Source organism: Callionymus lyra, chromosome 2, assembly GCF_982586985.1.
Source record: "Callionymus lyra chromosome 2, fCalLyr1.hap1.1, whole genome shotgun sequence".
NCBI lineage: Eukaryota > Metazoa > Chordata > Actinopteri > Syngnathiformes > Callionymidae > Callionymus > Callionymus lyra.
This window is the reverse complement of record NC_141819.1, coordinates 42,896,298-42,918,988: the sequence shown is the minus strand read 5'-3', so window position 1 is coordinate 42,918,988 and position 22,691 is coordinate 42,896,298. Positions and strand designations below refer to the sequence as shown.

The 22,691-nt window shown below is 38.2% G+C and overlaps 1 protein-coding gene across 3 annotated transcripts in view; it reads left to right on the top strand.

The window, feature by feature from the left end:
- Positions 1–1,031: 1,031 nt before the first annotated feature.
- Positions 1,032–22,691, top strand: part of lrp8 (low density lipoprotein receptor-related protein 8, apolipoprotein e receptor) — a 142,091-nt gene continuing 120,431 nt past the window's right edge. For all 3 annotated transcript variants that reach the window (XM_087785373.1, XM_087785372.1, XM_087785371.1), the window contains exons 1-2: positions 1,032–1,154; positions 2,809–2,934. In XM_087785373.1, the coding sequence (XP_087641499.1) occupies positions 1,088–1,154; positions 2,809–2,934 (193 nt within the window). In that variant the 5' untranslated portion in view covers positions 1,032–1,087. The remainder of the gene's footprint in view (positions 1,155–2,808; positions 2,935–22,691) is intronic.

Here is a 22,691-nt window from a genome sequence, read left to right as displayed (position 1 = left end):
TTTGCAACTGCGAGCTACTCCAAAAGCAGCATGTGACCTGTAGTGTGACCATCGGTTTGGTACACACTTCTAAAGTGACTTATACATTTTGATACATTTTATTCTATTTACATTATTGTTTCTTCAATAATTACCAATCATTCAACAAATAATGATGCATATAACATGCGCCTACAATATGAATTTAATTGTATTGTATACATTTTGGTTAAAGTATGGACAAACTACTGTCCATCATGGATGATGAAAGTCTTCCTCTGAACACTGTCATCAGTGATCAGAGAAGCAGATGGAGTGCACGAATGCTCATAAAAGCGCTCTCACTTTTTCCCAGATGCAACACCAATAGACTCAGGGACTCATTCATTCCTCGTGCTATTAGATTGTATAATTCTGAGTTTGGGGGAAGAAGCGGAGTGAAAGTATAATGATATTCTATTCTATGTTAATCTTTGTATCCTTTGTCTTTGTTATTTTTCTTTGATCTATGTTCTTTATCTTTAGACTTAGATTGTTTCATCTTGTTCTTTCTCTTTATTTCTCTTTGTTCTTGTTTTTACTTTATTTTTATTTATTTTTTATGAATAATTGCTGTATTGCTGTGTGCTAATTGGAAAAACAATTTCCCGAAGGAGACCTCCTGAGGAATCAATAAAGTTCTTTCTATATATCTATAAGGGTTAAGAACACAATATAAAAGTATAAAGGCAAGAAACCTATGACAGGAATACTCACTTTAAAGTCCCTACAGTAACATTGAGAATGTATTTTCTATTTTATTGTGCATGTCAAAGTGCGTCAAAATCTCTACACAAGAAGCCAAAGCCACATATAATAGATAAAATATATATAATATATAATATAGCAGAATTGTTGAAAAGATCGCAGTGAAAACGGTGTGTTTCTAGCGAAGTTTGTGTGTGATGTGGATGATCTCTCCCGCCCACCGGCGTCACTGAGAGAGAAGGCAGCGAGCGAGTGTTCCACGCACACTCACGCGCAGAGACACGCAGAGAGAAACACAAGGAGCGGATCCCGCGCCGTGCTCTTCTCTCGCTCGATCGCAACCCTTTTGGATTTAACAAAGATGTGGTCGGACGTCGGGAAGCTCGTGCTTTTACATTTATTCCTCGTGGAGCTTCACCGCGCGGAAGGTAAGATTCCAGTCCGCTTTCTCCTGCAGGGCTCCGCATCCAGAGCTGGTCTGCACCTGCTCGGACCCGGACCTGCACGAGAGGTGTCAGCCCACGTCACAACTGCCACGGAGACGCGACACAAAAAAACGCATGGAAGCAGTGGAATCGTGCGTTCGTGGAGGCGCCGTGTCGCCCATTCAAATGTTCAATTCTTTTCTCTGAGCCAGTCCTTACTTACCTCATCACCTCCTTTCTACGAGCTCACAACTGCTGCTGCACTTCCGAAGTGAATCATAACCATGTCGTATTATAGTAATTCTTCCTGGAACAAGTGTTCCACCAGCGTGTGCTTGGAGTTAAGCCTCCTTTACAACAGGATCATAGAGATATTTGGCTGCTTTTGTAAATGTTCTTAGCTGTCATAAAACCAGAAGCCTTTTAAAAAAGATCTATCAAAAACTATCAGCACTGGTCAGCACCCATGGAAAGATTGTCTGATCCAACAGTCTAATGCACACATGTCAAACTTGTGCCAAATCATGCCCGTTGAGCCATTTATTGTGGTCCACACAAGTTAGATTACTAAAAGGAAGTATCATTTTATTTAAATATAATTTTTATCACAACCAATATCTCATTGTCATTACTATTGATCTGCTGAGTTAAAAGACTTGTTTGGCAAGCAGATGGCCATCGACTATCCCTGTGTAAAACATTTTGGCTCGTCGCTAGATGAATCTGACACCTAGTAGGTGTAAAAGAAAGGTGTCAAACAGAAGCCTAGCCACAGACCAGCCCTTCCTGACCCGGGTCAGCACTACTTACATTTAATAGACCAGATATATTGTATACTCAGAGTCTTATGAAGGCTGTACAAGCCACAAGAAAGAAGGGATGAATAAATATGGTAGAAAGAACATTAGAAAGACGAATGTAAGCAGGTCAAAAGTTGCATGTAAAGAGTGATTTAACATTTAAAAAAAAAAATTGTGGTACATCTTAATTTCATTTATTCTTAATGTGGGAAGAATAAAGGCATGTTATCACCATCATTTAATTGTATTGTATACATTTTGGTTACATTTAAACCCTAAACTAAGTATGGACACATTAAAATATGATATAAAACACAATTTAATGTATTTCGATGTATTGTGAGGGTCAAGAAATACTGATCATGTGGGAGAAACAAGAAACCTTATTTTCCGAAGGAGATCTCCAAAGAGATTTATAAAGTCAATCTAAAGTGATGAATAATAATTTAAAAAAAAACCCCAGACATTTCTACTTGATCAGTTTTACAGCTTCACTCTGATCTCACGAGGACAAGATAAACTGACGGTGAGCCGGAGGTCTTATGTTTATAACACAATCTTCTATTTGACTCTGTTTGGTTCAGATTGTCCACAATGGTTTTAACCGCCGTGTTTCAGTGTAGGTTTATTCCAAATCACTTTAGAAATACCTGATGAGGATACATTCAGAGCAGTCAAAGCATAGCACGCACACCGAAAGAACTACCTGAAGGGGTTCTTTAGTTTGAATTATTGAATGGATCAATCAGCACTACTCACTAGAGTTTGGATCTTTCACTGTATGCTTACTAAAAACTACTCTAAGACTGCATTTACAACATCCGACTTTTGATTCCACTGTTTCTTCATGGTGACAGGGACTCATACGGAAACAGAGTGTGAAACCGGACAGTTTCAGTGCAACAACGGGAGATGCATCCCGACGCTGTGGAGATGCGACGATGACGATGACTGCTCGGATGGCAGCGATGAAGAGAATTGTCGTAAGTACCTTTTTTGAATCACTCGCTGGGACGTGTTGCGCTGCTCAAGTGTTGGTCAAGGTTGCTGTCAAAGGTTTCACAAACTTTTGTGTCACATAAGACCTGCATGTGGCTCGTGGAAGTTGACTTGTGTTATCATTGACAGCCGTCGTACTGATGCTCTGACAGCAGCAGCTGCATGATATGAACATTGATGCCACAGATGTTTTCTCACACGGAACGCTTCGTGTTTAAAACATAGTCGGTTGTTTTTTAGCATATAATGGTTTGTAAAAACGCAACGTCAAATGGGTTGTTATGCGTCATTAGGCAGGCAGTGATAAAGCTAGCTTAAAAGGCTTTTTTATAATACTATTTTTATGTGTCGCCACATAGTATCCATGTAGACGAAGTGATGACAACTTGAAAGCATCTTGTTTTGATATTAGACTTCAACGATTTTGGGTAAACTGTAATTAAAGATGATCTTAAATACCATATCACTTCATTAAAGAAAATTGAGCTACACTGGTTGCTGTAGGAGTTTGTCTCATTACTGTAATGCAAAGTACATCGTTTGAGATCCTTTAGTGTATAATTTTCAAGTTGGTGTGATAGATTTTTGACGCCAGGCCGTGAGTTTGAGTCAAGATGAATTTGAGGATTACACCTCAGTCAGTCGTGGTCACGGCCAACACAGACCTTTATCGATTTTTAGAATCTAAATTCAACTGTTAATTCTGGTCATTAGCAGATTGGCACATTTATGACACATTCACATAGTCAACACTGTGAAAATCTGGGAGATCTTTTTGTTCTGTTGAATGAGTGCAACTGAAGATAATCTGCTTCTACTTTCTCCGCTCGTTGTTTCGTTAGTGGACCTTCTGATCCTCGATCACAGCTCAGGTCACATGGCCTGTGGAATTTCCTACTAATTTTACTCGCTAAGCAAACTTGTGACTACGAGTGAGCCTGGGAAAGGTCATCGAAGGCCAGTGCCATTATACAATTATTCTACTCATTGTTGCTTTTTACCTGTGCTTAAACCAGATTTGACCTTTCAGTATGAACCGTCTTTGGTTTACAGTGGTCATGTCTTCCCATAAAAGGGATGACGTGTTGTAGCATCTCTGTGCCGTGTAATGCAGCATGTGCTAATGCTAATACTCTTCATTTAGGGTTGCTCGTAGCCGCCTTGTTTTTTCTAGAACTCTGGCTGGTCATGATTGCAGTGCTCCTCACAGACATGTGACAGCCACAACCACACTGTCCTTCGTGATCCTGCTGGGGGAACTTACCCTTGAATCCATCCATTAAATTCCCGACGCGAGTAATCGTTGCTTATGAATTCGTCATGCTACTAATTGCTCCAATGCCCATATTAGCAGGCAATTGATTCCTCACTTATCTCCAGCAGTAGAACATCAGGCAGCGCTTGGTGACGGCTGAATGTCCAGGAAGTTGACATTTACGGGAGTGTGTCGTTGTCTGCGTAAGCTGATTGAGAGGGCAATATTTGATGAAGGTGGAATTAGATTTTAATGACCTTGACTTCGTCTGGCAGTCGGTGAAGGTATTACCTCGCTTGCCTTGAGACAATTTGGAAATGATACCTAAAGCCTTGAGTTTACAGGCTGTTCCTTCCCTTCAACCACTTTTGTTTCAAGCACCTTAGTCTCTTCTTACTGTGACTGCTTTCTGGAAATGTCATTCACTCCATCTCCTTTCTTTTCCAATTGTATTACCTCTCCCCATGATCTGTGCGGAAAACGCCCATCTACAAGTCATCTTTTTTAATTTTTCCCTCCTTCATACAGGCTATTGTTTTCCAATCATGCAAGTACCGTATATTTCGGACCACAAGGCGCTATGGATTATAAGTTACAATATCAATGAACAGGCATACGAAAAAGAAAAAGTGTGTAGAGAGTGAATAATAATTCATTCAAAGCATAACAACCCTTTATTTGGAGTTATACTACGACAACTCAATTTAATAATACCATGGCAGATCACTGAGTAATTCCACGGTGCCTTGGGGAGCTATACTACACCGCCTCCCAGACCAATGCCACATTGCCTCTTGGAGTAATTTAAGAGACACTAAAATCAACACTTAAGTTGCCATTTAAGTATTTTAAGTGTGCCTTAGAGTTCGAAAAATATGATATAGCTGAGAAGGATATTATGGGATGTTGAAGGTTTGCAGCGAAAATAAAGAATTGCAGAACTTCACGGTTACTCAAGTCTCACGTGTTCAGCATGACACAATGTTAATCTCAACCGACATATACTACAACAACACTTTACAATTAGATCTTTGTGAATCATGGGAATTCTCTGAGTTACTTTCAGAGTATCACATGATACATGTTAAATGTTAGGACTGGATCATTATAGGTTCTTGTTATGATAAACACATGATAACCTACATAGAAAATATTTTTTTGCCCATATGAACACACCTATGAGTGTTCAATAACATGGGAATGGTTATGGTGCTTTCAAAAGTGCAGGAAATGTTGAGACACTGAACATTTTTTACAGAATGGGAATAAATGGAGGCTTTTACTTACTATTAAGTATTTTTAGAAAAGGTTGAATACAAAAGTGTGTTTCATAAAATGGCGTCAAAGCTAAGTGAGAAAAGTGGTCATATAAAAAAGTTTCAAAAAGGTCAACCTTTTCCAGTATGTTGGAGGAATATTGGGTCCTTATTTCACCTCATTAGTTGGATAGAAAGACCTCATTACATCTACAGAGTCTTCCCTCCACCATTTTTGTGCATAGTGGCTGCAAATGTCGTAACTATACCCACTTTCTCAGAGGGAAAAAGGGCTGAGCGCTCAGTTGGAGGTAAATCTAATGGTGAAACTCGGTTGCTGGAGTGATGTCCAGTGTCTGGCGGTGCTCCTGCCTTTTTATTGATGCCAACTCGGCTGCTGTGTGCCTCACACAGGAGCTAATATTACTAGCAACAGGACTACAGTAGGACAATTGGTAAGATCATTTTTATTGAATAATGCACGCAATCGTTGAGTCAATATTTTACTATAGATCTGGCTCGATTTGAGACCAACCTCCGATTGTAGGAATCAGATTTTTTTTACTACACTCAAATCTCCACTCAAAACAACATTGTGCTTCATTAAATATCAGTTAAAATGAAAATAAATTAGATGAGAATTCTACAGTTCTCTGCTTCACACCTCTAAGAACACGCTCAGAAGTGTGACTGACTTCTTGTCGCTATCATGTTTTTACTTGCTAATGTGTTGGGAGGTAATCGTGTCATTTTTATTACATCTTCTTATTCGCTGTCATGTCTCTGCTGAGAACCGTGTCGTGCAGGAGGGTTGGAGAGGTTTACATTAATTAATAAATACTTCAGTGGCTGTATTTGCAGTATTAGTGTGATGATAAAATACATGTTTTGTGTTACATTTTTTATTTGTGTTTCCAATTTTAGTTATTTGATTTGTCACGCAAAATTAAGTTGAAGCTCAAGCTTATCAATGGCAAATGTTGGTATCTGGGGACTGTCTGGGGAAACAAAAATACTTGTTACATAGATTTCTTGTATATCTGGTGACTACTATGAACTACAATGGAACAATGGTGTTCCATGTGTGTTGGTGTGTAGACATTAAGGAGAGAATGAGCAGGCCCAGCCCCAGTGTGGTCTTGATAAAATGGTAGCCCTGCTCCTACACCCCCAAAGTGTACAGTATCTTTGTGTGAAACCAGTGGACCCTCTGACCTCAGACTCCTATTATAAGACCCCAGCTGAGCTGTGCATACATGTGTGTGTGCCGTGTTTGTCGTGCTCCTATGCTTGTTTGCTAGCGAAATGTCTTCTGTGCATTTATCAATACAATACCTTCTAGGCCTGAAGCGCCCCTCTCTGAGAAAGATTCAGAGGACCCCCACCATTCTCTTAAGCCACCGCCCCCCCCAAATAGGGTAGCAGCGTGAAATTTGTTGTGATGTCTCCTGTAAGGAAAGCTGCTTCAAGACAGCTGAGGAGACGCTGTCCTTCTTAAGGCAGCTCAGTCTCCATTGTCCTGCTGAAACACACACATATGCATGCACATGCACATACACTGTAAACACAATCTCTCTTATCGGGTGGGGGAGACACTTTTATGACCCTGGGTGTGTTTCCTAAATCAATTTTTTTTATCTGTGTACGTTCACACACTAATATATGTAGACAAAAACATATTTCATTGTGTACACAACATCAGTCTTTTATCCATCGCGCTGTTAACAATTAATCTTTCGTACACATGCAGACGCAGCTAATAGTCTTGCTAAAGGCTTTTCATTAACTTGTTTCCATCTCACGTAATGATCCTCAGCTTGAAAACACAAACTGTCCTTTTGAACAAAAGCTGAATGAGAATTTAAACATGTCGATGGCTAAACTCCATGGTTTACTTCCATTTATTTTATTTAAGATTAGATTGTTGCTCTTCAGCAACAGCAGTGTCCTTAAGAGGCACAGTTTCAGAAAAAACAACAACATCTGAACAGAAAATAAATATGTATATATTTGCACTATTTAGCGTAACCAGCTAAGTGTGCCAAGAAGAGTGGTGCAACTTTAGCCTTTAAGTTGCAAAGGGCAACTAATTAAAAAAAACAATTTTCCTGACTTACTCACATGTTTTTAATGTTGACGTCTCACTCTCCAAGATGCAGTAAGTTATTACTTTATAAAGTTCTTCCCTGTCTGAAATCTCAATGAACAAGAGGTTACGAGAGCGGAGAGCAGCTGTTATCGCGCCCCACTTTGTTTATACAAACACCAGGGAGGTGGAGACTTCGGGATTGGTGATGTGCAGTGATAAACCATGATGTTTGACAAATCACCGCAGAGTGGGTGTGGTTATGGTAAACACGATTTAATCTCCAGAAAAAACAAGTTTTCAGTGGACAGGTCTTAAGCACATTTTGAAATGTATATATTTACATTAAATTCAGATTTGTTCAAACAGACACATACTGATGAGTACAATTTAAGTCCAAGATCAATTTAAGATACACTCAAATCAACACATTAGTTGCCCTTTAACTGTCTTCATAAAAAAAATGTTTTATCTATTTAGTTTGGTGAATTGATTTACCTTTGTAAACCAAAGCCCCAGTAAAATTAAAATACATATCTAAAGAAACATGGGGTCACAGAGGTGAGTATGTCCCAGCTATAGGAGACACTGGTGGACAGTCAACAGATGTATAAATACTGTAGACAACCACTCAGATACACTAACGCCAACAACAAATTTAATTCCTCGAATCACAAACAAATGTTTGCATTTGAACTGGGGGAGGAAAAATCTATGAAAACGCAAACTTCGAAAAAAGAGCCTTCTTTTGTCTCATGCTGCTATCAAACCTACAGCGCTCTAACTTAAAGTGACAGTGTATCAAATAGCAACACATTTTATGACCGTATTTTCAGGACAAATGTGCTGTGCGCTGAGCTGTGCACAACCTACACAACAGCACCGTGTTAACGAGCCAAGATGACTGATGACGAGAGGTCTTCGGGGATGATGCTGAAGTGATTCATGCTTGTTTGACTGCGTCTCTGTCGGGGGAGAATCCTTCTGTTAAGTCAAAAACAACTGGAACCAGCACGATGGGGTTCTGATGAAGACTCAACAGTGGCACTTTGGATTAAACATGTTTAAATCCACTTAAATCCGCTGGCACAAAAAATTATATGGTTTTTTTTCATGTATTCCACCAGTGAGAATTTAGGTCAACACGGAGAGATGCAGAGGTGGAGCGTTGCCATGCGTTCTTTCCGCACACGCTCCCATCATCACCACTTTTTACCGTTACCCAGGGCAACAAGAGTGGGATCCACCGAGGAGGCTTGATGAGGAGGGGATGGAAGAGAGACATCCCGATCGTGTCGGGCTCGTTCTAAAACAGCTGCCGGAGGGAGGATGCTGCAGGGGAGATCCCCGCGGTGAGAGGCGTGTGTGTCGCTGTGAGCCGAGTGAGGACCGCGGCGACTGGGGTTTTCAATAAACAACAGCTTGACCAAAGATCCTAAAGAAGGTCTTTGTCGTCATCTGCAGCAAAGTCAGGCGTCTCTTAAAATGTAATGTCAGCCAGAAAACCGTTAATAGTTTTCTAAATGACATCTCATCACCAGAAATGAATTGAACTCCAGGTTCAGGTCACTCCGATCCTGAGTAGTTTCTTTCTCTGTGGCGTTGTTACTCTTCTCCTCGGGCTTGTGCTGACACTTTAGTTTCTCCCCACAAGGGTGGTCAGGGGTGGGTGATTACATTTCTGGTGTGGACCACATTATATACTCGCACTGCTGTTCGTGGCCGCCAAGTAATGAGATTTTTGTATGATGTTTTTTAAGATGATCCAGGTAATATTCAAATATTAAACATAACTATATAATGGACAACATGATAAAACGAGTGTCGGATTCAATCATAATGTATTGTAAATAAATAAAAGTGATGTGATAAATAGCACAGATGAAAGATAATGGAAAATATATAATATATACCCTATTTATTGTAAAAAAAATAAACAAAACTCCGCTGGAGTTTTTAAATAAAACAACAGCATCATTTCTACATGCTCAGTATGACTTAGACCTTAATAGGGCCAGATAAGTACAGGCAGATGGCTGCATGTGGCCCACAGGACTTACTTGTGCCTCAAGACCTATGTAGCTGGGACTCCATGTCCTTTAAATACACAATTTAAATAAAAGTATACTGTATTATTTAAACTGAAAAGAATATTAAGATACTTGAGATAACTTATTTGCTTATCTTTTCTTTAAGATAATAAACATTGTTTAAGAGACAATTGCAAATGACTTTTACATTTTAATAAAAGTGAGACTAAAGTTTTTTAAATTGCTTCCATCCTAAAGACCAATATTATACACTTGAGTGTTTCAAGGTGGTCTATAAAGTACAATCATGTACTTTGAAATGTCACTGAAAAGACCAACAATGAGTCACTCATATATAAGCATTGGGTGAGTCATTGATCAAGTCAACAGTGTATTCCTGTCGCTAGTTTGATGTATCACTACTGTGTGATTCTGGATCTGGATGCGTTTTGTTTTTTCGTGTCATTTCACACTTGCAAACCCCAAGTTTGCAAGTGTTCTTTTCTGTAAGACATTACCAAAATAAGTTCTCCGCCTTTAGCCTTTCTTCATCACCCTCTTCATTCACCACATCTAGAGACAGAAATAAAAACTTCTATCACAATCATGTTTATAAACCTATTATTGTCCTGATGTGACACATGACAGGCCGCAAAATGTGCAGGGCTTCACCTGTCGAGAGACGTTATCATGCTCCATGAGTGAATAGTGGCTGGTGTTCCGCAGAGGTGTCGAGTGCAGCGGTGCAAAAAAGGTAATTTAAGCTGAGGTCAGTGCTGGCCTGAGGCGTCGGCTGCTGTTTGCCTTCTCTCTGACCGTCAATCTGCTCCCTCTTGTTGAGATTTCTCCTAACTTCCTGGTCCTGCTAGTCTGACTCCAGCGATCTGTGGCTTTGAGGATTCTCACTTCTGCACCTGTAAGTTGAAGAGTTGCAAAAGCTGTAGCTGAGTTGTGTGGCTGAACGGGTGCCCTTTTTACTTGGCATGTAATTAATGAAATATCTTGTTTAGTTCAAGACAGGAGTAAATATAAATATGGTGTCACATTTATATTTTCACAGCAGATGATATATTATTCTATTCATATTAACCAACCAATAACTGACAAAATGCACTTTTCGAGATTTTTAAAAAGATTATTATTACTTTAATATTTCTTAAAAAGAATTTCCCCTCTTAATGACTGCAGCCAGCATTCTTAGTACAAGCTAAGCTAAAAAGTATGCAATTTTATGTGACATTAGCATTTTTCTTTTAAGGAAGTAATTAAGTAATAGTAATTTGTAAAGCGCCTTTCTAGACCAGGTATTTTTATACATCAACTGACACATAAGACTTCGATGAAAAACAACATTGAGATAATATATGGGTTAAGATTTTGACTAATCCTGAGTGACATGATTGTTACCTCACACCAGTAACTGTCACTAAGTTTAGGTAACAGGCATCAATGGTAAAATGAATGGTAAAAAAAGAGAATTGAAAAAAAAAACACCACTCAGATTTCTTAGTTAGTTAAACAAAACAGTGATAAAAGGAACGTTTTTGAACGTCAAAAACTACCATGGAAGCCCAACAGTGCTAAAAAGGTGCCACTATTGAGGCTGATTAATTTCGCTGTGGGAGGGTTTAAAAATAATTCAAGGTGAGGCATGCTGTGAAGAGCGGTCAGTGGATTGATGCTAACTTTGGAAATGCAAGGTGTATGAATCCCGGGAGCGCTTCTGAAATAATTCAGGAATACATGGAGAGGTTTGTTCTTTGCTGCAATGTCAGTGGCACCTCTGTAGGTGCTTATATATTTCTGTACCTTACTTTTATCATCTACGTCCCAACTCATCCTTGTACAACAGCGTATCGTGTTAATCCATGCCACGGATTAGCCGAATATCTGTGTGCCACCACTTTTTATTATTTACATTTTGCTGTAATCCTGTTTGTCACCTTCCTCACTGATGTCGGTGCTATAGTCAAGGAGCGAAGGATGAAACGGCAACTTCTGATGAATAAAACATGGTTTTTAATGCCACAGGGTAGCTGCGGTGTCAGAACAAAAGTTTTCACCAGAATTCTAAAGTTTGTGATGGGGACGGCTGCTCTGTGATCTTGCCAGGAAGGAAATGATCTCTTAAATCAGGGCCCGTAACCTTTTATGCATCGTGGACCATTTTCATGTCAGCAATATATTCATGGACCCACCTTCAGATAAAAACAGTACAAATAAATCATATAGAATTTGTTTTTCACTCATTCTCACAAGTGTACTTTTTTTTAAAGAGCATATTGACATGTCAAGAGTCACACCTAATGTTCTAAATACCATATTTTCAAGACAAAGTTATAATCAAATAAAAATCATATACATTTTTTTATTTTATTTGTGTAGGCCTGGTAAAATAATATACTGTTCCCCTGACTGGGAGTTACAGACCACTTCCTAAATGAATTTTTGATACAACAGAACTTTCTTTGTTTGACTTGATTTAGCTGCTGATTCTAGGCTTTTATTCAACAGTTTCGGGGTCGCTAGTTAAATTAAACGTGTCACCAAACATGCAGGAAATGTTTCTAGTAAAATAATTTACAAGGTTTGTGTCAGATTTACGCCTCTTCACTGAGTGGAGAAACTCTTTGGACAAACAGCTCAAAGCTTAAAGCCTTGGCAACACTTAAGAATGGGAACACAAATTAAATGTTAATAAGCCATTTATTCATATATCTATCAACAGCAAATTAGCAACTTATTAACCATAAAAAAGGAGTTAGTCGCACCTTGTTCATTGGGAGTATATTCTACCCTCAGTACCATTATAATATTGATATTAATTACTGATTATTAACAGGACATAAAGCAGTAAGATTAATTTTGTTGAAAATTAAAATTGAAATAAACTTCTCTCTATTTACTTGTCATTAGATGTAAGTACCATGAAAAAAAGTAATTCACTATTAATGATACTGACTCTTTAACTTAAAACAAATACCAACTATAAAAGTATCGATAGCATCGTAATTACTCAACAATATATATTTGCAATTGTGAGTATGTTCCCTATTCTGAAGTGGCAGCATATCCATACTTAATTCTTATTTGAATGGTTATTACATCAGAAATGTTTACACTTAACAGTCTTTTTCTACTGGGAGGAAAACATTTATCTGCAAGTATTTTTTTTTTCTTTTTTTTTTCTGCTAGTATTAACAGCATCCTAATCATCATACATATTCACAATAACAATGACTAATTTTTGAGTAATTAGGATGCTAGTAATACTGTTTCTTTCTTAGGAGACCGTAAAATTAATAGTCCATTATTTTGACTTACACCTGATAAGGGTTAAACAGAGAGATGTTAGTTTTAGACAAAGTGAATCTTTACTTCTTTATTTCCTGTTAATAAACAGTAATTAAGTTCTTCAGCGTGAACTATTGAGGGTAGAATATAGTCACAATGAACAAGGTGTAAGTTAGTACTTTATTATGGTTGTGTTCTGTTAATACATATATAGATAAGTAGCTTATGAAAAGTAAATATGTGTTCCCCATTCTAAAGTGTTTTATATTAGAAAATAGAGACATTGCAGCTAATTGCTTTCTATATTTTGTAATTACTATTATTATCTTAGAAAATGATTTAGCCCATTATAAGCTATTTCATTTCCCACCTCTGAGAATGCTACAGAGATAACAGTATTTCAAAAATGTACAATGATGTAAAGGATTTTGGTGGAAGCTGGATATTCTATATAAAATTGGCCGATCAAGGAGAAAATCTATTGAACAATTTTATTCTTCCCACAAATTCAAAAAGTTAAGGTGTAGTGGTTCTGTGCCAATCAAAATGCATAAGGTTAGATACACCATCACATTACATTACAGCCTTTAATCTATTGTCAAACTCAAAGGACGGCCTGAATCTGGCTTGCCAAGACATTTTATTTGGTCTGTCGGATGGTTCCGGTTGATATGTTTACCTATTAGGAACTCTTGCAAGGTTGTGTTTGAACCCCTGGTCTGGGCTCTCCTAGAGTTAGGGTGATCTCTGAGTGTTTTATAGAGATCTTCCTTTGCCAGGATGTATCCTGGACAGCTCCCTAGAAAGCGTGGTGACCCCAACACAGGCCAAAGTTACCTTTCATAACAAAGACTTTTGATTTTATTAGACTTAACTACCAACTAAAACTCTACCTCAGCATTTCTGAATCTGATTTTGTTTTATCCCTTTAATGTTGTGTTGGGATTAACAATTCTGCACAAATTGTGGTCCAGGGAAAAACTGGCGTCCAATGGAAACCATCTGTTTGAATTAACTCGGAGCCCATTCCCCGTATTGGAATTGATCAAATCTGTGAATCCTTCTCCACACATTTCTTCCCCCCATTCTGTCTATTTTCGACAGTTTCTATAGATAACACACAATATATCTCCCTCACACATCCCCAGCTCTTAAGCCTCAGAATGGCTGTTTTCCCAACAGGATTTGTCAGCAGCTGGTGACGGTACAGGTGGGAGTGCCTGCCCGCTCTTTTGATGATACCGCCGCTGTTTCGTAATACCAGTTATCGGGCAAAAAGGGCCGGTGCAACCCAAACCTTTCTCACACAACAAACAGAACCCGAGGGATATGCAGTCACTAATGTAGCACCTACAGCAGCTACATTATCACAACACGCCGACACAAAGTCAACGCCGGCAGCTGTGAGGGGGGAGATTAGAGGGGGAGGAGGCCCACTTAATGGTAAACACTGCTGATGGGGGAGTCCGGGAAGCTGCATATTATGTCCCCTGGTGTGATTATCTTTGGGAAGTCTTGATAAAATGTCCTTCATTTTGGATTATTGGCCTAAAGAATATCATGAATTTTGATTTAATGTAAAGTTAAAAGACAAGGGATGTAATTAGAGCAGTGTTGGGGTCTCAGAGGACTGAAGCTTGCAGAGCTCTGTCTTTTTAAGTGTTGTCAGTCAGCAAATGCAACATCAATAACCCGGCAACTTTTTAAAGCACCTTTTTAAGGTTCAAACAAGGTCAGCTTTCAGTTCTATCCTTAGTTTAACTACTAGCACTTCTCGCTGTCTCTTAAATAGATCTTAGACCTCTATTGTACTCATGAGTATGAATCTGGTGGTGAAAAACCCTCTTAAATATAAATATTTACATTAGAAAATGTACTTTTTTTTCCTCGAGCTAAAACCTTGTTTACCATAACCACACACACTCTGCTGTGATTGGTCAACATCGAAGCATGGCGTTATTCGCTGTTGCAGGAGGAGCGAAGCCCATTATTACAACATAATGGACTCTATAGCTCAGATTTCAAACAAGGTATAGCTTTATAAAGTAATAACTTCAAAACATTGTCATAATGAGGAACTTACTACAACTTGATCCTTAACAGTTGAAACGTGAGTAAGCAAGGACAGTTGGGTTTTCACATTAGTTGCCCTTTCTTTGCTTATAAATAATTTGATTTTAGATTGGTTTAAATATCTTATTTAATAAGAATTGAATTACTCAGAAAGCAGATGAAACACATCAGAATGTTATCAAAAGGAAATCCTGCAAATCAAGTGTCCCCCAATATGTTAAACTCTTTACATTTCCTTGTATTTCTTTATCAAATTGATCCAATCATGCCATCTTTTAAGTTTTGCTCTCTCTGTGTTTGAATTTATGTGTGTTAATAAACGTTTTATTTTGTTGTTCGACATTGCAACACTGATGTATAGCAACCAAAATCTGACCTCCTCTTTGTTGATTCCCGGCTTACTGCTGATGTTTGTCTAGACCACAGAAAATCTTTTCCTCCCTAATTGAAAGGTCAATGTGACCATATAAATGAATTTGTCAACAAATACCATGTTTCAGTGTCTGTTTGTATTTTGCCACAACAGGGTTGCTCTGTGCGTGCTTCCAAAAAACCAAAGAGCTTGCTACGATAATAATTTAGATGAGTTGCTCTTTCCAATGCTCTCTGGACGACCCCTCCCCCCGACTCTGAATAGGACACATTGAAAATCAGTGACCTTGCATTAAGACCTCGTCTTCCTCCGCACATCCATCCCCTTTTCCCATTCAGATGAAACTTGTTGTGTGTTTTGTATTCAAACATATTGTTTCCAGATTACCGCCATCTACTCATGTTGTTGTTTATTTGCATCCAGCAGGTCTCGGAGGTTTAGGATGATTAAATGAAGCAGCCAGATGATCGGATTAAACGTTCTATTGTGGGTCTTAGAAGATGAGACGAAAAGCTTGTGTTGTCTTGCTCTGTTGTAATTCTTCCTTTATACTCCTATACATCTGCCTTTCATCGCAAAAGAAAGTCGATGAGAACTCTTTGAAATATCAGACAGTTTAAATGAAATTGCTTTTCATATCTTTTCCCTTTTGGGCAGAGGTTCACTTTAAGAAAAAAAAAGTATTTTACTTTTGATGAAGTCGTAGAGCGACTGGATGGATGCTGAACACTGTAATACCTGAACTTGTTTGCTGTGTATGCATCCAGAATACTGAGATGAGTCCGTTTGGCTCTGTGTCCAAAAGGCCAGTAAGGGGTGAACTCCCTTCTGCTCCGGCCCATCTGCAGGTTTTCATGCTTTACTGCTCATTAAGCTCCACGTTTTGACAAACACCGAGCCTCTCCACCAGCTCCTTTATCACGGTAATGAACGCTTGACTTACTTTGGTAGTAAACCGCACATAGAAACATACTTTCTATAGCAAGGCTTGTAAATCCCACCAGCACATTTAAACAAACACGTAATTATTTCAATTATTTAAGGGGTCAAATCTCTCCCAGCTACTCGGAAAGATAGGCTCAGAACAACCCGACACTGCCCTAGTTAGTCCCTTTACTCAAATATGAATTTATATTCATATTAATTGTATTTATTTATTTTAACTAGTCCTAAACAGATCAAGCAGCAGTGGTTGGAAGCCAAACATCAAACCCTTGTTTATACTCATGAAACTACAGAACACAAGTCTAACATTTACTGAAAGTCTGATTGAAATCAATTTAAAACTATTTTTGTGTTATTTTGTAACGGTCAGATAACGTCCTTGGCAATGGTAATTATATGAAGACTTTTGGAATTTCCTATTATGTATTCTGACATAATTATCTTTCCCTATTTCACAAAGTCTAAAATGTTGCTATAATGAAACATGCTAAATATTGACGATTGAACACTGGATTTAAAAGCCTCCTCCATCACTGTCTGGTACTGTGCTGTAAATCGATGTAAAGATACAGTTCTATTAGCCTGTTGTATCAGAATAAGAACATCTGACGCAGGCCTGGACGACTGATCAGCTCAAGTGAGAAACAGGAATGTACAAATGCAACACAAACAGAAACATGGGTGGTAAGCTTGTGTCATTAACAACAAATTCTTGGCATCGGCCACAGCTATAAAAGTAGCAGCTGCAACAATTACACAAAAGTGGTGACTCAGTATTTTTTGTAATACATCTGTTTAGCATACATTAACACCCTTTATTCCCATCTATCTAGTTTATTCATGTCATACTCTCTGCACTTCCAAGACCCGAAGTCATCTAATAGAAATCCAGATTTTTAAATGATGTTATTAAATGTGTGGCACATGTGCGAAACAGACGAACAGCTCAGAAGCGAACACGCTCCACTTTGCATTGAGGGGACCCACTGACCGAGTTGTGACAGAAGGTGGTAGTTAAGTGTAATTGGACCATGGTGGTGTGCCACGTTGGTTGTTTTTCAGGCTATAATTTGCTTAATTTGAACAATGCCGTGTAAAAATGTGCTTATTTTGTTGCTGCTTTGTGAATAAACTGTTTTGTATTCTGGTCTTCTGACCCATTATTTACTGATTCATCGCTGTTTGGTGCATGTTGAATACGTCTCTATACCTTTAATAGACATGATAAAAATAAGGCAAGGATCAAGAGACATGCTTTTAGTATGGGTTTAATCACTTATTGCTAGAGAGTTGTAGTGGTTTTTGACCAAGAATGTTGGATCTAACATGAAGAAATGACATTCACAGACGGCACAAAGTAGCCAATCAGGGATCAGAGATGATCGTACTTGGTATGATGGTTGTACTTCTTTGTGCGGCCTTTGTGTGCGTCCTGTCCAGGGTGTCCCCTGCCTCTCACCTAATGAATGCGACCCTCATAAGGGGTATAGTGGTACAGAAAATGAATGAATGAATGAATACATTCAAACCTGTCGGAGTAAAAGGTCCCAAAGATTTAAAAGACAAACTTGACTTAAAATCTTTTCCCTGAATTCTTAAAAGATGTTTAGTACCAACTTCATAACGACCTTGTTAACTGAGTCATCGATTTTGTTATTTAATGGGGAACATTTATATTTTATAAATGGGATGCATTTAAGTGCCGGAGAGTTTCTGGTCCATCAAACCGAGTGTTGAGGTCACAGGTTCACTCGCACTAATGATCATTACACTCAATTTTCTCTCCACTGAGAAGCTTTTTTTGTGGGCAATCATTCTCTCTCTGAGGTGGTGTTGATACTATTGAGGGTCTGGGGATGTTTTTAAAAATGGTTTGCCACAGAAATAGATGCTGTGTTTGTATGAATCATCACAGTGATTAATTATTTATTTTCTGGCCTGATTAGTAATTGCTAATGTCAACAACCTTTTCTGATTATTTCATTTAAAAGAAAAACACACCTTTCTCTGATGTTTCATTTTCCTCTGAATTAAATATTTTTGTAGTGGTAGATTAAATGGTTTGTTTTAACAGATGTTCATTAAATGAAAGATACGATATGAAATATTTTCTTGTCTCATAATACCTTGCTAACCATACTACCATGATCCTGCCTTTTACTTTATATTTAAAATCAATTTAGATTTCTGCTTATATTTTTTATAAATGTTTTATGTAGGGTTATATTGTTTTCTTTAGTTAACACAAGTCCAATCATCCTTTGGTGTGACATTTATTTAACAAGCTGTAGGGATGAATACAGAAAATTAAGCCTTTTAAAATGAATGAAGTGGCAATTATAATTTGTTTTACAAACCAGACCTTCAGTTTCATCTTTTTATTTGCATTCCTCTGGTTGCTGATATTCTCTCCCCTCATTAATTACAATCAAATGTTTTTGCCCGTGTTGGAATGACTCCCATCTATCTGTCCCGAATGATTTATTCCAATTTTATCTGCAAATGGAACGTTGCTCAGCAGCCATCGGACAGACTCAATCCTTGGTTACATTCTCTTATTACGATAACCACAATTCATTTTGGTGCCTCCTATTTTGAATATTAAAACTGAAGGTTGCAGCCAAAACCTTGTTTATCATAAGAACTTGATGGTAGATAAGGTATCAAGATATTCATTATACTTAATTTTAATGAATCACTGTTATCTGGGAAACAAATGAAACATTATCCAGAGCTGCATTACACCCAGGCACATTTTGTTCAGTTACTATAACATTTTACTGTATCAATGTCTGATGTTCATTTCACTCTGTCTATTACATCCATCAATCTCAAAGATCACAAGTTTACTATTCCAGGAAGTCCCTCATTTCTGTATTCTGTCCTATTACCAGGTCTAGTGACAAATGAGTTCCCTCTCTATCTTGGATCGATAAAAATGTCGGATCCAATTTGGTACTAATGACATGTTTGTTTTCTGAACGCCTCCAAAACACGATAAATGATGTGAAAGATTTGCCACTCAGGATGACAAACAAAATCTGCTGTTGATGATAATTAGCTCAATGACTCATGGAAATAGAAATACTCACAGGTCTGGATATCAGGTGACAGTCATCTGAAGAGAAATCTTATGATGATGATGATGATGTTAAAAAAAAAATGATGAGGATGGTGACGATGATGATGATGATGATTCCAATAATGATGAAGACGATTAAGTTAATAATAATTAATGAACAATTTAAAGAAGAAAACAATGAAGAAGAAAATTGATGATGAAGAAGATAGCAATGATGATGATGAAGATAATGATAATGGTGAAGATAATGATGATGAAGAAAATTCTGATGATGAAGAAGATAATTCTGATGATGAGGATAATTCTGATGATGATGATAATGATGAAAAGGATAGTGCTGATGATTAAGATGATGGCGATGATACATTCAATTCTGATGATGAAGAAGATGATTCTGATGATGAAGACGATGATAATGAGGAAGATTATTCAGATGATGATGATAATGCTATTGATTAAGATGATGGCGATGATAAAGTAATTCTGATGATGAAGACGATGATGATGATGAAGATGATTCTGATGATGATGATGATAATGAAGAGAATAATGCTGATGATTAAGATGATGACGATGATAAAGTTAGTTCTGATGATGAAGACGATGATGATGATGAAGAAGATAATGCTGATGAAGAAGATGGCGATGATGAAGATGATTATGATGATGAAGAAGATAATGCTGATGAAGAAGATGGCGATGATGAAGATGATTATGATGATGATGAAGATATAGCAATTATGAAGAGGAAGATGCTGAATGTGTACTAAATGGAATGGAAAGATAAAGTAGAACAAGGTCAGACAGATGTTACATGACCTACATATGTTTGTGTGTATTTCCATTCTAATATAACCACATGTGTACAATTATGTCACCTCAAGAACACACACAGTTCACACACACTCACATGTTTGAGGCACAGCGGCGCCATCGTTTTATAGATTTAAGGGGCAATTAAATGGAATGAGAAAAGAGAACCTTATTAAAGATTTATCTACACCAGGTCTCTGCTGGCTTTAACCCCTTTTACTCACCTCTCCACCACGATGGAAGGAATCCATTGAGCTCATTAAAAACTCAAAAACAATTTGTGGTTAGTCTGTCCATGACACACACTGCTGCTACTAATCTTCTTCATAAACAATGTGTCACACAAATGAATGAGCCAAGAGATGGCAAACTTTGAACACACAGACATCAGAGTTTAAACCACAGAGTCCATCCTCTCCTCCATCATTGTGTGGTAATAGGCTTCTACTGGCCCTACACTCAACCTTCTTCTTTCTCACATTATAAAGACCACAACCTCAAGTTTCAAGAGTAGTTTCCTACAATCAACTGTTGACCACAAGAACATGGACCCCTCTCCTGGACAATCACATCTTCTTGAGGCCAGACCCCATCTATCCTGCAACACTTTAGTTTTTCTGAGAGATCCCTCAGGTATTTCCTGAGAAACCAGGACACGTAGTCTCTTCACCTGTACTTGATCTCTCCGGGGACACTTCACAGTTTGACATGCACTGAAGGACTCTGAAGAGAAGCATCAAAGAGGCATCTACAAAAAGTTCCAGGGCCATGATCTCATATTTTGAGTATACCTTTATGTTTTACTCTGATACACATTTAGTGAACCTTGCATTACCACAAACATAGCACTACAAATCGTCTGTTACAATGTAACACTTGTACCTTATGTTTCAAATATCACAATTAGTTTGCAAAACAACTTCTAAAAATTGGAGATTTTTGATGGACTGTGCATGGTTTCCATTTTTAAGATCTGGCATATGTACTAGTTTGGCCCAGATATCAAATAAAACTTACAGTATATCTCCCTGCTGGTGAATTCTGGTGCACAGTGCTCCGAAACACTTGGAATGGGACAGGGTGCCGGGCAGGAAGTACAGTAGCTTTTCAGTTATTCAGCACATACACGTTCAATAGAGCTGAAGGGTTAGCGCTGGGGTGACACGCTCATTTATCCATGGTTGAAAGAATCAAGTTCAGGAGGATAAATTGTCTTTTTGACCTTGGAACGCAAAGTTATTCCCCCTGTAAAGATGAAAAAGTGCATGTTTTTCAAAGTAAATTTGTTGTCGACTGTTTCTAAACAACGACAGTTATAAACCATGTCTTGTTTAATTCTTATAACATTGATGTAGGCATCGGAAGGAGATTTCAATAAATCACCCTGTCAGACGTTACCTCTTCATTTCTGCCTGAACCTCCCACCTCGCTTTTCCATTTCTCGTGTCCCTCCTCAGTCATCACCTGCTCCCAGGTGCATACTTTTTAATCAACAGCAGGGAAATATGCCGAGCCGGTCGAACTGTTCATGTTTGGAGATAATCTGATTTCTTTGTTTTTTAGAACCCCCACACTGTTGCAGCCATAAATTTTGATCAATTGATTGATTGATCTGATAACACAGATGTCTCATATGAATTCTCCTTTACACAAAAACACTAATAACCTTTTTAGCCACAGTGGGACTTGACATGTGATTCATTATCACCACAACCAAAACTGATCTTGTTTCTATTGTCACATGTTCTGAATGTCACGTCTGTGTCTTGAATTCTTCTATTGACACGCTCGTAAAATAATATTGCATATGCATGAGCTTCATCTTTTGTCTAGTACGTGCGATGACATTTAGTGCTGTCATGATGGAGGTGGCGAGGATCTCTGTGGCCGTTAATGAGTCTCATGTGCGTGTGTGTCCGCATATGTTTTAGAGGTGTCGCCATGATGAAGAGTTTGCTGTCTGGTGTGTGTATGCGTGAGAGAGTGCATTCTTCCCTTATAGAGTTCCTCGAGACGGTCATTAGCTGAGAGGGACGGTAAAGTCACTAACCCCGTGCCTGGAGATGGAGGAGCCAGACCGGTCCTTGTTCACCCCTCAGACCTCGCTCTCCTGCACTAATGGACTATGGCTCTCGTTGATGGTGGAGAGAAAGAAGCAAGGGGGGTTGAAGAGGGGAAAATGGAGAGATAAAAATGCTTCAATACAGCAGGACATTATTGGATGTATAGAATGAAACATTAAGTCCATTGTCAATAAGATATAAGTGGTATAGAAGAAATGTATTACATTTAAAGGACTAATGTGTTGATTTGAGTGTCTCTTAAATCCATCTTGTATCATCAGTATGTGTCTGTTTGTACTAAACTCTCTTTTCATTGAAATATTTACATTATAAAATGTATTAGCTCCGCTCACTTGAAACACTCTGTTTTTTTGTCCCACTCTGCTGTCATTGGTCAAATATTGAGGTTTGTCACCGAGTGTCTTTAATCCCCAAAGTATCCAGCTCCAACGGATTCGTTAAACAAAGTTA